Below are 15,232 nucleotides of genomic sequence, written 5' to 3' on the forward strand. Positions count from 1 at the left end.
TTTGTCCCTGGGGATTTTATTCCCTTAGCCCCACAGCCCTCACTGCAGGCAGCAGCCACTGCAGGCAGCAGCCACTGCAGGCAGCGCCTGAGCAGGGAGGGCTCTCCTGGCACGCTCGCTGAGCACCCCGGCCACCAGACGTCCTACGAGCATGGTCCCCAGGTCCTGCTCTCCCCATGGATCATCCTGCCCGTGCTGGCTCCTGCATGGCTCATTTTGGACAAGCAGCAGCCGCTTTCCCGGTACCCGACTCCCAGCCAGCGACCTCGGAGCCGGCTAAAGGTTGGAGCGGCAGAACGGTGCTTCTGGAACAACCGAGTCTCCGATGCCTTCGAGGAGGTTGTCCCATTGATCGAACTCCTCTTCCAGGTCTGCATGGGGCAGAGATGGTGACGGGGTTACTACAGCGATTATCAGCCCGGCTCCAGGCGTAAAGGAGGAGCAGCCACCGGACCCCTTTGCTTTATGCACCGGGATGTGAAGCACCAAACCCAAGCCCAGGGAGGCAGCAGCCACCCCACAGCCTCCTGCAAGCGGGGGAGCTCTCGTGCCCTCCCGAGCCCCCCGCCAACGTGCCCTCCACCCTGCGCCGTACTGAGATGCCTCTGCAGGAAGGCCAGAGCCGCCCGGCTGGTGATGTCCAGACCCTTGTAGGGGTCGAGGGTCCCTCTCGCGCTGAAGATGCGGCTGATGAGCTTCCCGGTGAGAAAGGTGAAGTCGGTCTGGCTGTGGTGCACGGATCCCCTGGGACAGGGAAGGGATCTGCCTCAGAGGGAGCTGGGGAGAGGTCCTGCTGGGAGGTGCTGCCAGGAGGGGACCGGCGGGTGGGTACCCCCAGCCCCTAACTCACAGGATGGTTATAATCTTTGTCTGGCTGTTTCTGGAGCTCAGCCTCTTCATTCTGGCAATGCTTTCTGGTGTCTGGAACTTCTCAGTGTTGATGAAGAGCACGGGCTTGGGCACCTCTGGGTACAGCACGTTCTCCAGGGGGAACATCCAGGCATCGAGAGCCACAGCGCACCTGCAGCAGGATGGACACCCAGCACTGTCACCCATGCCACAGCTTCCCTTCCCACCGGAATGAGCCCTGTGTCCCCGGAGCTTCCCGCAGCTCCTCATCCCTGCTGCGGCTTACCTGAAGCTGGGCTCTTTCACCAAGGCCAGCACTGCTGTCACCCCACCGAAGGAATGGCCCATGACGGCGACTTTGGTCAGATCAACGCTGTCCTGCAAAAAGGAGGAGGCTGAGGAGTCCATGCCCAACTCGCTGCAGAAGGTTCCTAATTAAGGGAGAAAAAGCCAAGGGAAGAAGATCAGCAAAGCCCCACTGCTCTGCCCTCTGCAAGGGATGCCGTGTCCCGTTTTCACCACCGGTGCAATGGGACCTGGCTTCCCTGGCACGCATGGAGGAGAAAAAGGAGAGAGGCACCAAGAAGCCGAGATGTGGAAGGCTATGGCTCTGCACAGACCTCGCTCGTCCCAGGAGGAAAAGTCTCACACAACAAGGACTGATCCTGGCAGCAAAGGGCACCCGGACCCCCCCACCAGCCAAACGATCCCCCCGGCTGCTCCTTCAGCACAGACAGACCCAGATACCTGCAGCACGGAGAGATCAAAGTCCTGGTGAAGGACATTCGTGACAGATTTACCGCTGCTGATGTCCTTGAAGAGTCGGAGCACTCGCACGCATTCCTCCACTCTCTGATGAACCTGGGAGCGAGAGTTGCCCCTTCCCCGGTTAACCCAGCTCCTCCAACCCGCAAATTTGGGGCCAGATCCTCCCCCTGACATCCCCCCATGCTCATCCCTCTAAAACCGCAGTGCTCAGATGCAACCTTTCCCTCTATTTATAATTTATTTCTCATTCACCCTCAACATTTACGCTCACGGGTTCATTTTTATAGGAAAACCGTTGCCCTTGTTTGTGCAATGTGCCGTGAGGCAGAGCATACACAAAAATAAGAGGCTGGGAGGTGATTCAAGACTGCCAAAAGCACCTCCGACCGCTGTGTTTCCTAGAGAGCTTTTCTATGACAAATCTCGACTCGACGTTGTCCTTTTCAAGGAGGCAGGAACGAGCAGGGGGAGAACCTGGCTCAGCAGGAAACCTTCCTGCTCCCCAGCAAGCAGCTGTCCAGGGTAATCCCAGAGAGACAAAAATCGGAGCGTGAACAAACCCAGCCGCCGGTCTGGAGCCTCGCCAGCCCGTGGTGCTGGGCTGGGCAGAAAGCCCGTTTCTCCCCGGGCTGCAGGTGACGTTAAGCATCCGGGGATGCGGCAAAGCCCAGCCCAGCTCCTGCTGGGATCAGCTAGAGCTGGACAGAGAAACTCCATGAAACGGAGATAAACAGGTTGAACAGATTTTTTTGCAAGTAGAAAGCTCAGCCCCAGCATCGCGGCAGTACAGGTTTGGGAAGGGCGGGAGATGAAGACCCCAGGCATGGGAGGCCAGCTTGGCTTGCAGGAGGGATTTCACGCCTCCTGGGTTGCCCACCCTTAACCCCCCACCCTGATACCTGCTTGTTTCGGAAATAAAACTCCTTCTGGCCTTGGGGCACCCGTTGGTAGGGGATCCACTCCTCTCTCCCAGCCTCCGCCGTGCAGAAATACGTCATGGAGGCAGAATGGTCCCTGCAGTGGTGGGAGGGCAGGCAGTCACGTCACGGGGGAGCACCGGCGGCTCCCCAGGGTGCGATGCCCTGCCAGCCCTGTCACGGCTGCCGAATTCAGCGGGGACCGGGGCACCCACCTGTGCTCCAGCGCCGCCACCACGAAGCCCCAGGACACCAACTCAGAGCAGACCGAGGAGTACAGGGTCCTGCCAGGGAGGGGAGCGGGTTCAGGGCTGCCCCACCAAGGCAAGGCAGGTCCAAGCAGGGCCATGGGAGGGCCCGGGACACCCGCGTCCCCACCCCAGTTCTGGCTCAGCACCCCCAGCCCCGCTCAGGGCTCATCCTACCGAAAGGCTCCCAGGCCGTGGGAGAAGATGATCAGTGGGTATCCACTGCTGCAGGCCTTGAAAGGGCCGTTCCAGCTCACCGGCACTCTGCAGGAGCCTGCGGGGAAGAGAAACCCCCAGGAAAAGGGGGGGAGACAGCACCGGGGTGCTGCTGCTGCTGCAGCGGGCCCCTGCTCAGCTCCCTCCCTGCCACCCTGCTTCCCTGAGCACAGGGGACGGGCTTGGTGGCCTTGAACCCCACTAAGGGAGGGGGTCCCTAAGGAATGGAGGAGCCCCCAGGATGGGGGGTGTGGTGCCTGCAACCCCCTTACCCATGGTGAAGCTGAGCAGGGGTGCGCACCAGCGCCGGCTGCAGCGGGCGAAGTCGGCCAGCCCGCTGCAGTACTCATAGCGCGGGATCCAAAGCGGCTGCTCGGCCCCTGCCCGGGGCACGCAGGGGTAGAAGAGGCGGAGGAAGAGCCCCTGGGGGAGAGACGGGAAAGGGGGACGCGGTGGTGACAGCACGGAGCGGCGGTGGCCGTGTCCTCGGCAAACTCAGCCCTTGCAAATCCCGGCTGGCTGCAGCCACCCTGCTGCCCATGGAAGCCTGTCCCCGTCCCCATCCCTGTCCTCGTCCCGTACCTGCTGCGTGTGGCCCACCATGACGTCTGCGCAGCCCACGTGGTGGGGTCCCTTCCCCAGGGGCAGTGCCAGCGACTGCGTTCCCCCCATGCTGCCGTGGCTGAGCCTAGGCGGAGGCACAGGGTCAGCATCCGTCCCCGGCCCGGGGGACCCCGACTCGGTCCCTCCTCCTTCCCCCACCCCTCTCCCGTTGCCCAGACCCCGGGCATCCCCCCAGCACCACGCCAGCAGCTGCTCAGAGATGAAACCCTCCCGGGTGCTCCCGCAGCGGGGCAGTGGGGCTGACGGCTGGTCGGTGCTCAGTGGGGCAGGTGGGGTTCGGCACGACCTGCCCCACGGTCACCCCGCTGTCCCCGTCCCCCGCCCCTGCACCCAGGGACCCCGAGGGCTGGGGGGAAGCGGCGCGGCCAGACGCTGCAGAGCTGGGGTGGCACAGGGAAGGTGCGAGCGAGGGGTCAGTGCAGGGCTGACGCGGCCGTCTGCCAGCCCCGAGCACCCACGGGAGCTGCTGAGGACACGGGGGGACGGAGCCCTGCACCCTCCCGGTGCAGAACTACAGCACCCAGCAGCCCCCGGGGCTGGGGAACCACAACTCCCAGTATAGCCCTGGCCTGGGACTACACCTCCCAGTATGTGCTGGGTCCCCGGACTACACTTCCCAGTATTCCCAGTTGGACTACAGATCCCAGTGCTTCCCAGTGCCCATCTTCCGGAGCCCTCCCCACAGCCCCCAGTGCTCCCCCCAGCGCTCCCAGTTACCATCGCAGCTCCCAGTGCCCCCCAAGAACTCCCAGTACACCCCCCCCAGCTCCCCCTGGGGCTCCCAGTGCCCCTCCCAAGCTCCCAGTTTCCCCTGTGCTCCCCAGTTCCCCCCAGCCCCCAGTATGCCCCATTGTCCCCCTCTCCAGTCCCCCCCGCACTCACCAGTGAACCGGGTCACAGCTCCCAGCGCGCACCAGTGTGCCCTGCGCTACAGCTCCCAGTGCCACCCCTGCACATGGACTACAGCTCCCAGTAGCCACCAGTACAGGACACGGCTCCCAGTGCCCCCCAGCGCAACATCGCAGACTCCCAGTTCGGGACACAACCCCAGTCCCCCCACCGCAGCCGCAGCCCCTTCGTGGGGTGCTGGGGGGGGGGGGCCGTGCCCATGGGCAGCACCCTGACCCCGGGGCTGCCCTGTCCCTGTCTGCACCCCTGCTGGGTCCCTGCCCTCACCCCCGGGCTGGGCACCGTCCCCGTGTCACCCCCAGAGTCCCTCAGAGGCCCCAGAGGTGTCCCGGGGCTCCCGCTGCCCGTCCCCACGTTCCCTGCCCTTTGGTTAATCCGCTTTCTGCAGCTAAAGCGGCCCCGGGCCCCGGTAATCCCTCCGCGGCCGGGGATTAACTCCCCACGGGGCCGAGCCGTGTTCCTCCCCCCCCGCAGCCAGGCCCGGCAAATAAATATCCAGAGATTTGGTAAAAACCCACCCGTACCAAGCTGCCACGCACGCAGCCCCACGCCGGGCTCCCCAGCGTGGTCCCCTGGGTGCACGGGGAAACTGAGGCACAGGCTGAGCACGGAATGGGGCCCTGGGACTGTCACTCTGTGTGTCCCCCGGTCTCACCTGGCTGCTGGGGCAGGGAGAGGGGACCCCAGCCCAAACCCACCAGCTCAGCCACCCCAGGGTGCCCAGCGTCTTCTCCGCTGGGGCTGGTGGCACCCTGCCTCGTGCCGAGCACCCATCCTGCCCAGAGTTCGGTCCACCTGCGGGCTGAGGCCGCCCAGGTTGTTACATCCACGGATGGGATCCAGCGCCTCGTCGGGTCCCAACTTGCCCGGCCGGCGGGGCAGGGCGGAGGGTGGCTGGCGTGGCCGGGGATGCCAGGGCAGGGTGGGAGAGGCGAGCCCCGACCTGCCCCTGCTGCCTGCTCCAGCCCACGCCTGGCTCTCTGCCGTGGGGCTCAGCTCCCCCCCCCCCCAGCACCCAGCACCCCCACATCACCCCAGCAAAGCCACCCCCGGGGAAGGGGCCTGGCTGGAGATGGCGGGGGCTGCTCGGAGCCATCCCGGGGCCTGGCTGGAGATGGCGGGGGCTGCTCGGAGCCATCCCGCTCTCGCCTCCGATTGAGCCCTGCAGGACAGGGGTGTGGGGGTCCCACAGGCGAACCCCTGGGGTCCCGGTTATGTGGGTGCCGCTGGAGGAGCGCTGGGGGCCGTTGCCTTTGCTGCTGACCGCGTTCCCCCCGCGGTGGGCTCACGCAGCATTCACAGGGGCTTGCTTTAAAGGGATTAACTCGTCCCACGCTCCCGCTCAGCTCCCGGCCCGGCCGCCCCATGGAGGGTTTTCACAGCTGTGAGCTCTGGACGGCAGATTTTGGGGGGGGGCCAGGCCAGGCTAGGAACCCCATCTCTGCCCTGTCGGAGGGTGAACCCCGCAGTTCACCACCGGCTTTGCACCGTGGCCCCGGCTCCCGTGCGTGGACAGGATTGGAGCTGGGTCTGACTTAGGGAAGAGCTGCCAGGCTGCAGAAGGGCTTGTCCTTCCCGGCCCGTGCTGGGAGCCCGGGGGTGTCACTGGAGCCTGGGGGCTGTCACGGGTGCAGGTGACCCCAGCTGCGTTCCTGGCCGCTCCCTGCTCCCTGTCGTGACCCCATTGCTGCCCCCGTCCCGGGGGGCTCCGGGGCACAGAGGGGCTGGGGGGTTGAAAACAGCCGCACCCGAGGGCTGAGACCAGCGGGATGGGTCGTTCCCCTCGGGGATCCCCGGCACCGGGCGCCCCCGCGAGCAGGGTACACGGGACGTGGGACGGCCCTCGAGTGGGGTCCCACGGCGGGCGGGCGGCGCAGGGACCCTGCGGAGCCCCCGGCCCCCACCCCCCCCCCGAACCCGCCCCCACTTTGGCGCGCGGGGAAACCCCCCCCCCCCCCCCCCCGTCCCACGTGGGTGCTCTGCGGGCGGCGGCGCGGGGCCAATGGGAAGGCGCCGCAGGGGGGGAGCGCCACGGGGCGCACCAGCTGGCCTTCGCGGGCCACGCCCACGGGAGCGCGGGAGGCCAATGGGAGGCGGGTGGGCGGGGCCAAGGGCGAATGTTGTGACGGTGGGACTAGGACGCGGTGTAACAGATGCGCGCGGGGGGGGGCACGGAGCGGGGGGGGCACGGAGCGGGGGGGGGGCACCGGACCGGGGGGGGCACGGAGCTGGGGGGGGCACGGAGCGGGGGGGGCACCGGACCGGGGGGGGGCACGGAGCTGGGGGGGGCACCGGACCGGGGGGGGGCACGGAGCGGGGGGGGGGCACCGGACCGGGGGGGGCACGGAGCGGGGGGGGGGCACCGGACCGGGGGGGGCACGGAGCGGGGGGGGCACGGAGCGGGGGGGTGACGGACTGGGGGGTGACGGACCGGGGGGGGTGATGACGAACCACGGGGACCGGCCGGGCAGCGGGGCCGAGCACTGACCGGGGAAAAAACGGGCAGGCAAGGGGACAGGGGGACAGTCAGCCCCCGGGGGACACACACACACACGGACGGACGGACGGACGGACGGGCAGGGGACAGCCACCCCCGCGGGGGGGGGGGGACACAGGCAGCCTGACACGGGGGCAGGGGGACACGAGGGGAACACGGGGACAGCCAGCCCAAGGTGACAAGGGTGGGGGGACACCCTCGGTCCGTCCATCCGTGTGTGTGTGTCCCCGCCCCAGCCAGGCGCCACCCCGCCGGGGCACCCCCGGGGCAGGCGAGCGGAGGGGGGAGACCCCCGGGACCGGGTCTGCGTGGAGCCTCCCGCAGCGGCGGCGGCGGCGGCTCCTCCGTGTGGCCGCGCACCGAGAGCGCTGCGGCCGCGGGCGGGGAGAGCCCGGGCAGGGCGGCACGGCGGCTGCTCCGCCGCTTTCCCCGGCCGGGGATGCAGCCCGGAGCCGCGTATCGAGATTTCGGGGCACGGTGGTCCGAAACCCACCCGGGACTGCGTGTCCCCACAGGTAACGGGGGGATTGGGCTCGGAGGCGGGGAAGGAGCGGGTTGGGAGAAGATGGGGGGTCCGGAGGGAGCGGGAGGGGTCGGGGAAGGGGGGGGGGGGGGGGTGTCCCGCCGTGGGGACGTGGGAAGCCGCTTGCGGTGACACGGGTGGAGGTGACAGGACGGCGACGGCGCGACCTCTCCCCTTCTCCAGGGATTTGAAGCCGGGCCAAGCGGCGATGGAAATGTCATTGTCGCGGCACGGGGGCCCGGCGAAGTAAACGCTGCGCCGGAGGGAAGGGGAGCGGGACGCCGCTGCACCGAACTCTGCAGAGAGAGACGACCCCGAAAAGCCAGCGCAGCCCCGGTTGGAGGGGACGGTGGGAGGACTGCGGGGGTTCGTCCGCGTCCCACGGGCAGCAAGGGCCACGGGACAATACCTGGGGGCCGGGAGCCGTCCCACCGCCTGCTCGGGGTTCAGGACGTTGGCCTTTCGACCGGACTCTGGTGCCCGTCCGAACCCGATGAGGAGCCGGAGCTGCGCGTGAACCTATGCAGACCAGGAAGAAATACATTTTCCTGACTTTCCTTGTCTCTTGGCTCCTGCTTTTCTTCTTTGGAGGAGACCATCTGCGCCGTTTCGCTTTCTTTTCTGGGAGGAAAGCTGAAGCTCGGAGGAACTGGCCCCTCTGGACAGATCGGTCCCTCCTCAAAAGCTTTGCGGACCCCGAGGAGCTCCGGAGCGATGGGGACCCCTCGCTGCCATCACCCCGGGAGCGGCGTGCGGCGTGGCTGAGCATCTACAAGAACAGCAGATGCCGGATGGAAACCTGCTTCGACTTCTCCAGGTGCGAGAAGCACGGCTTCAAGGTCTTCACCTACCCCCGGGAGAGGGACCAGCCCCTCTCGGAGAGTTACGGCAAAATCCTCACCTCCATTGAGCGCTCTCGCTATTACACCCCAAACCCCGAGGAAGCCTGCCTCTTCATCCTCAGCATCGACACACTGGACCGCGATCACCTCTCGGGTCAATATGTCCGCAACGTCAATGAGAAAATCCGTGGTTTCCCGCTCTGGAACGGCGGCCGTAACCACCTCATCTTCAACCTCTACTCGGGCACCTGGCCCAATTACACCGAGGACCTGGGCTTCGACATCGGCCAGGCCATCCTGGCCAAAGCCAGCTTCTACACTGAGAGCTTCAGGCCTGGCTTCGACATCTCCATCCCTCTCTTCTCCAAGGACCACCCGCAGCGCGGTGGGGAGAGGGGGTGGTTGTATCAGGACTCCATCCCACCTAAAAAGAAATACTTGTTGGTGTTCAAGGGGAAGCGATATCTGACCGGCATCGGTTCTGGCACAAGGAACGCGCTGCACCACATTCACAACGGGAAGGACATCATCTCGCTCACCACCTGCAAGCACGGCAAGGACTGGGAGAAGCACAAGGACACACGCTGCGACAAGGATAACGTCGACTATGAAAAGTGAGTCGGAGATGGGGTGGGAAAGGGGGGTCGGTGGGGGGGGGGACACCCCACTAATGTTTCTGCCCCTCTGCGGGGTGCTGCCGTGCCCGTCTGTGGTGGCTGGACCTCCAGACATGGGGAGAGAGAAAGGTTTGGGGCTGTCCCGAAATAGATGAGGGTTTCATTTCCATAGTGGGGAGCGAGGCGCTGATTGTTCAGGGCTTTCCTGTTCTGTATTAAAGTTCGAGTAATCTGGCGAGAGCAGCTCTTATCTGCAATCACCGCGGCCGCCTCTAATACGATTTCCCTTTTTCCTAACGCTGATGAATGATGCTTTTCTTCTCCCCCCCTCCTGCCCTCCCCTAACATAAATGTTTCTCTTGGAGATGAGCCTGAATCATCCCCCCCTCACTGGCTCTGCTAAAAATCCCACAAAACTGGCAGGTCCTTGGGCATCCCGGCGTGGGCAGCCCCGAGCTCACCCAGACGTGGTGGTGTGTGGGGGGTCCCCCTACGTCCCCCCTCACAAACGGGGATGGCGGCAGCAGCGTATGGTGGACGCTGGCGGAAAAAATGGGGGGACAAAGTTCTGTGAGTTCGGGGGGCTCCATGATGCGGGGACCCACGCCGGCTCCTCGCCTCCCCGTCCTGCTGCTTGGGACCCGTCACCAGCTTGCCCCGTCCAGGGCTGGTAAGCACAGACCCTGTCCCACCAGCGATGGGCTGGTCTCCATCCCGCTGCTTGGGGACATCCCACGGCCACCCGGCCGGAGAGCAGATGGGGAGAGGCCACGTTGGGCATCATCCTCAAAGCGTCTTAGGAGGTGCTGGGAGGTAAAACTGGAGCCAGGGTGCTGCGGGTACCGGGATTAGCCAGGACTTCAGGGCGGCTCGGGCACCACGTGGCCCTGTCCGGCCGGTGCCACCAGCCCAGCAGGGTCAGCCCCTGCAGCGGAGCCTTTTTTGGGGATGGGGCATCGCAGGATGGTGGGAGATGCCGTGGGCTGGTGGGACAGGTGGCCCAAGGTCAGCCCCGTGCTGTGCCAAGGGGCGGTGGGACGGGAAATCCCCCTCCCGCCCAGCCCAGGTAATCCCCTAATGCTGTTTGCAAGTACAGGGAGATTTGCACCTCGCGCGGGACAGCTTTCGGCAGCAGACGGACGGGGAACACGTGGCGCAGGGCAGCGTGCTCACGCCTGACTCCGAGCCTCTGCCATCCTGCTCGTCCCTATGGGACACCCGCAGGAAAAGCCATCGGCGTCTCCATCGCACCGGGCCAGCTCTGCCCGACCTCACGGCGGGGATTTGTGCGGCACCATCCCGGGAAACGTCCCCAGACCTGGAGCTGGGACAGTGGCAGAGTGACGATGGGGACAGGCCAGCGGGGAGGGGACTCACCGCGGTTGGCAAGGCGAGACCCCAGCTGCCCCGTTCGCCCGTGCATTGGGGACGTCCCCGTTTGCTCGGCGCGGCGGGTGCCGGTGCGGTGGAGGGCAGCGCGGGGAGCAGAGGAAGGCCTTGCTGGGGGCTCCATCACCCTCCTCACACCCAGGGGGCTGCCTATAATAAACCAGTTCTGTGCCCGGATAAAGGACGGCTTGTAGCAGCGCCGCGGTCCGGACTTGCTGCGGGCTGCCCCATGTTTAAAGCGATCAAAGCAGGGTGGGAAAGGCTCTCTGGAGCCGACGGGTCCCCCGGTAGCACCGTGCCTGGCCGGAGCCATGGAGGGGCCAGGCAGAGGGAGCACGGCGGGCGCCCGTCCCAGCTCCCAACAAAACAAGGAAGCCCTGACGGCGTGATTACCCGGAAACCGCAGCGCGTCAGGAGCAAAGTATTTCCATCGGGAGGTTTTGGCCCCGCAGCCCGGCTGGCGCCAGCCTCCCCGCGACGGCTGCCTGCGAGGGGAGGCTGCCCGCGGCCGCTCTGCCCCTCGGGACGCATCCTGCTGCCCACCCGGCCCGGCCGTGGGAACGGCCCCGCAGAGATGCTGGGTGTCACGGCCAGGCTGGGGTCCCCGAGGAGCGGGTGGCAGTGGGGGTGCCCCAAGGGTGAGCGGTGGCGGCGTCCAGCCCCGGGGATGTGGCCGTCGCTGCTGCGGGTTCAGGGCGGGGGGGGGGGGTCTGGGCCCTGTTTGAGCCGCCCTCGCCCCTCCGGCCGGTCACTCGGCGAGGAGCTGGGGTGTGAACGGGGCAGGGAGCACTCGTGGGGTTTCCGGCATCCACTGGAGATGTGGGGATGGTTCCTCTGGGGGTGGGTTTTGATCATAACACTTTGTGCCTTGCCATCGGGGCCGATTTCCCTCATCTTGGGGTGCCGGGATGCTTCAAGGTGCTCCAGCACCCCATGGAGGGGACACGACCTCGACCAGCCCCACGTCCCCACCGCAGGGAGACCCTTCCCCCTGGGGACCAGCACATTTCAAGCAGCACCCCCCCCCCCCCAAGGCTGGATCACACGTGTCCACCCCATCCCATCCAGGACCCGGCTGCCCCGTCCCTCCCTCCCCATGGGCAGGAACAGACGGGGTCTGTCCCGACCTAATGTCAATATTGGATTTTCCGGCGCGGTCGCAGGGACCCGGCAGCGGACGCGCCTCTCCCCACCAGCTGCACAGAAGGGGCTTTCATCGCCCCAAAACGCGAGCTGGGCCCCGGGGAGGCGGGGGGGGAGCACGCTGCCTGCACCCCTGCGGGCAGCCAGCCCTCTGTCCCCACCGAAATGCTGCCAGGGCAGGCAGGGCCGGTCCTGCCCGGCGAGTCTGGGCACGGCAGAGGAGTCGCCGCAGTTTCGGGCTCGGGGGCTCGGGCGCTGGCTTTGCACGGGGTTTTCATCACAGGTGGGTGGAGGGAGCTGGGTAACACCAGGGAAAGCCAAGCGCTGCCTGGGCACCGGGGTCCTATCCTGACACCCCTTTCGAGCTGAATTTGGTTTCTGGCTCCGCCACAGGTTCCCTTTCTGACCGTGGACACATCCCTCCATCACCCAGGGCATCTCTGCTCCACCAGCCCCACGGAGCCAGGGCCGTTCAGAGCCAAAATCAGCCCCGATCAATCCTAATGCTTCCCTGGGATGGCCCCGTGCCCCCCGGGAGGGGTGCTCAGCCTTGCCGGGTGCCAACAAGATCCCCAGGGATGGTCGTGGATGGCGGGGGGGGCCCGTGCTTGACCCCCACCCCATCTCCCATCCCAGGTTTGACTACCAGGAGCTGCTGCACAACTCCACCTTCTGCATCGTGCCCCGGGGCAGGCGCTTGGGCTCCTTCCGCTTCCTGGAGGCACTGCAGGTACGGGACGGGTGGAGGGGGATGGGGGACCCCCACTCTGGGGTGCAGGGACTCTGTCCCAGCCTATGTGGGGTCCCACCGTAGGCCGCCTGCATCCCCGTGCTGCTGAGCGACGGCTGGGAGCTGCCCTTCGCCGAGGCCATCGACTGGGGCAAAGCTGCCGTGGTGGGCACCGAGAGGCTGCTGCTGCAGGTACTGGGGCCTGATCCTGCCCACGCCAGATGCAAGGGACCCCCCAGTGTTGATGCCAGTGGTGGTGGAGCCCCCAGTCAAGTCCGGGGGTGAAACCTCCGCAGCTGAGCCCGGCAGCCCTCCCGCAGGCAGGTGCAGGGGGGTCTCATCCAGCCCAGAGGGGGGGAATCCCATCCCAGCCACAGCCCTGGGTCTCATTCTTCCCAGGCGGTGCTGAGCATGTCCCCAACCCCAAAACCCTTGGGGGTCCTGGGCCAGATCCTGCTCCAGGGATAGGAAGTGGCAGAGCCACAGCGGGGCAGTGGCACGGCATCCTTGGCCGCGGGGCGTCCCTTGGGATGGCACGGAGGTCACGGAGGCAAGAAAACCCTGCCAGGGGGCCGGGGGGGCTGGGGTGAGAAACCAGCTCCCTCCCCTGCCGCCTCAGATCCCCTCTGCCGTCCGCTGCATCCACCCCGAGCGCGTGCTGGCTTTCCAGCAGCAGACCCAGTTCCTCTGGGACGCGTACTTCTCCTCCGTCGACAAGATCGTGCACACCACGCTGGAGGTGAGCCCCCTGCCTCCCTGAACTCCCCCCCCCCCTCCCCGCCAGCCCCCAGGGTCACAACCAGGGTGCTGAGAGCATCTCCCCGGCCTCTGGCAGATCATCAAGGACCGGCTGCTCCCACACCGCTCCCGCTCCCGCTTCCTCTGGAACACACTTCCCGGGGGGCTCCTGGCCCTGCCCGACTTCTCCACCCACCCCGGGGACTTTCCCTTCTACTACCTGCGGCACGGTAGGACCCCACCTGCCCCGGCTGAGCACGGCAAACTCAGTGCACGCCACAACACCTTTCCTCTCCCCCCCATTTTCAGGCTCGAGCCCCTCCGAGAAGTTCACGGCTTTCATCCGGGCCATCTCGCCGGCCAGCTCCCTCTCCCAGCCCATCCTCAGGCTCATCCAGGCCGTCTCTGGATCTCATTACTGCGCCCAGGTCGGGGGAGCTGAGTCCCTCACCGCTCAGCACAGCTCTCGGGGAAGCGGCGTGAGGGATGAGGCTGGATCCGGTGGGCTGGGAAGGGTGAGGGTGAGGTTGGGGGTGGAATGGGGTGGCTGATGGTGTCACCCTTGGGTGGGCAGAGCTGCATCCCCAGCCTGCTGGGGTGGAAGTGGTGGGACCGCCCGTGGGTTTATTCTGGTCCAAACTGCCGTGAGGTGGTTTTGGGGTGAGCTGGGCTGGAGCAGGACCCGCTGTGGGGCCGGGGAGGGCTCGGCCACGGCTGCCCTGCGAACACCGATGCACCAACGCGCCCTGATGGGGCCAAACACCCCAGGACACGCTGGGCCTCCCCCTCCCTGCAGATCCTGGTGCTGTGGAGCTGCGAGAAGCCGCCGCCGCCGAGTGGGAAATGGCCCCAGACCACTGTGCCTCTGACCATCATCCAGAGCAGGAGGAAGGTGAGAGGCGCCGGGACGCAGGCGGCGAGCCGGAACACCGACAGGGAGCCGGAGCACCCATGCCATGGCACATCCCAACCCGTCTCTCCCCTCCCCATAGCTCAGCGACCGTTTCTTCCCCTACGCGGCCATCCAGACGGACGCCGTGCTGAGCCTGGACGAGCACACCAGCCTCTCGACCAGCGAGGTGAGGCTGTGGGCACCGCGGTCCCCAGCCCCGTGCCGCGCCACGACGGATGCTCAGTGGTCACCAGAAGGCTGGCAGGGAGCGGTGCCCGCCGTCCCCGTGTCCCCACACCCAGGGCACACCGTCGGGGGAAGGCAAGCGGTGGCAGCGAGCCCCTTCCCACGGGGTCCTGCAGCCCGGTGACACCGTCCCCCGTCCCGTGCCAGGTGGACTTTGCCTTCGTGGTGTGGCGCAGCTTCCCCGAGCGCATCGTGGGCTTCCCCGCGCGAAGCCACTTCTGGGACGCCGAGCAGAGGCGTTGGGGCTACACGTCCAAGTGGACCAACGAGCTCTCCATTGTCCTCACCGCCGCCGCCTTCTACCACAGGTACCCGGTCCGGGAGGGGACGGTGGGGCTGGGGGCTCGGCCGCATCCTGCCGCCCCGCCTCGCTCCCTCCCCCAGGTATTATCACAGCCTCTTCACGGAGTACCTGCCGGCGGGGCTGCGGGAGCTGGCGGACGGCCTGGCCGCCTGCGAGGACATCCTGATGAACGTCCTCGTGGCCGCCGTCACCAAACTGCCGCCCATCAAGGTCACCCAGCGGAAGCAACACAAGGATACCGTGCCCCAGCAGGTAGGGTGCGAGGACGGGGATGCGGGGACCCCCCTGGCCGGCGAGCGGAGCCCCTCACCCCCACGCTCCCCTCCTGCCAAGGTGAAGGGCATGGCGGGGACGGCCGGCGGCCGGCGTTTCTCCCAGCGGCAGGACTGCCTCAACCAGCTGGCGGACTGGTTTGGGTACATGCCCCTCGTGTCCTCCCAGCTGCGCCTCGACCCCGTCCTCTTCAAGGACCAGGTCTCCGTCCTGCGCAAGAAATACCCACGCTTGGAGAAACCCTGAGGGCTTCCAGGAACCGGGGCTGGGGTCAGCCCCGAGCGCCCCGTTCCTGGTGCGCGGAGCCTTCCCGGAGTGGGTCGCTGCTGACGGGGTTTTACTCGTTATTGGGTTTTACCAGTACAATAAAGGCGGGTGGAGAGGCAGAGGCCGGCCGCTGGCTGTGGGATGCGGGGGAGTGGGCTGTGCTCGGCGGGGAGCACCGGGAGCACCGGCGGTTTGGTGCACTGGTGCTTCTGCCATCGGCGGCCGCCCGTGCAACAGCTG

General features: G+C 66.8%; 2 protein-coding genes across 3 annotated transcripts; one reads left to right on the top strand and one right to left on the bottom strand.

The window, feature by feature from the left end:
• Positions 1-4,559, bottom strand: PAFAH2 (platelet activating factor acetylhydrolase 2). The gene is made up of 11 exons (XM_075773696.1): positions 4,505-4,559; positions 3,581-3,686; positions 3,271-3,421; positions 2,960-3,056; positions 2,750-2,818; positions 2,517-2,631; positions 1,597-1,710; positions 1,136-1,227; positions 851-1,021; positions 596-744; positions 1-371 (listed from the first exon to the last, which is right to left on the bottom strand). The coding sequence occupies exons 2-11, from the start codon at positions 3,668-3,670 to the stop codon at positions 277-279; spliced, it is 1,143 nt and encodes a 380-aa protein (XP_075629811.1). The 5' UTR covers positions 3,671-3,686; positions 4,505-4,559; the 3' UTR covers positions 1-276.
• Positions 4,560-7,205: 2,646 nt separating this feature from the next.
• On the top strand, positions 7,206-15,180 carry EXTL1 (exostosin like glycosyltransferase 1). Of its 2 annotated transcripts, XM_075773757.1 has the most exons (12): positions 7,206-7,543; positions 7,735-9,007; positions 12,179-12,272; positions 12,357-12,464; positions 12,892-13,011; positions 13,108-13,240; positions 13,320-13,438; positions 13,807-13,902; positions 14,003-14,089; positions 14,296-14,456; positions 14,533-14,704; positions 14,786-15,176. In XM_075773757.1, the coding sequence occupies exons 2-12, from the start codon at positions 8,073-8,075 to the stop codon at positions 14,969-14,971; spliced, it is 2,211 nt and encodes a 736-aa protein (XP_075629872.1). In that variant the 5' UTR covers positions 7,206-7,543; positions 7,735-8,072; the 3' UTR covers positions 14,972-15,176. The 2 variants fall into 2 exon arrangements, with proteins under 2 accessions (XP_075629872.1, XP_075629871.1); XM_075773756.1 differs by having other exon boundaries at positions 14,533-15,180.
• Positions 15,181-15,232: the final 52 nt, after the last annotated feature.

The sequence above is a fragment of the Balearica regulorum genome, chromosome 22 (genome assembly GCF_011004875.1).
Source record: "Balearica regulorum gibbericeps isolate bBalReg1 chromosome 22, bBalReg1.pri, whole genome shotgun sequence".
In the NCBI taxonomy this organism is placed as follows: Eukaryota; Metazoa; Chordata; class Aves; order Gruiformes; family Gruidae; genus Balearica; species Balearica regulorum.

Excerpts from the sequence above, each read along its gene's own strand:
- PAFAH2 (XM_075773696.1), bottom strand. The coding sequence starts at position 3,670 with ATGGGGGGAACGCAGTCGCTGGCACTGCCCCTGGGGAAGGGACCCCAC. Across the intron at positions 1,228-1,596 it reads TTGATCTCTCCGTGCTGCAG|GACAGCGTTGATCTGACCAA; the intron begins GTATCTGGGTCT and ends TCCTTTTTGCAG. Across the intron at positions 745-850 it reads ACAAAGATTATAACCATCCT|GGGATCCGTGCACCACAGCC; the intron begins GTGAGTTAGGGG and ends TCCCTGTCCCAG.
- EXTL1 (XM_075773756.1), top strand. The coding sequence starts at position 8,073 with ATGCAGACCAGGAAGAAATACATTTTCCTGACTTTCCTTGTCTCTTGG. Across the intron at positions 9,008-12,178 it reads GATAACGTCGACTATGAAAA|GTTTGACTACCAGGAGCTGC; the intron begins GTGAGTCGGAGA and ends CTCCCATCCCAG. Across the intron at positions 13,012-13,107 it reads TCGTGCACACCACGCTGGAG|ATCATCAAGGACCGGCTGCT; the intron begins GTGAGCCCCCTG and ends GGCCTCTGGCAG.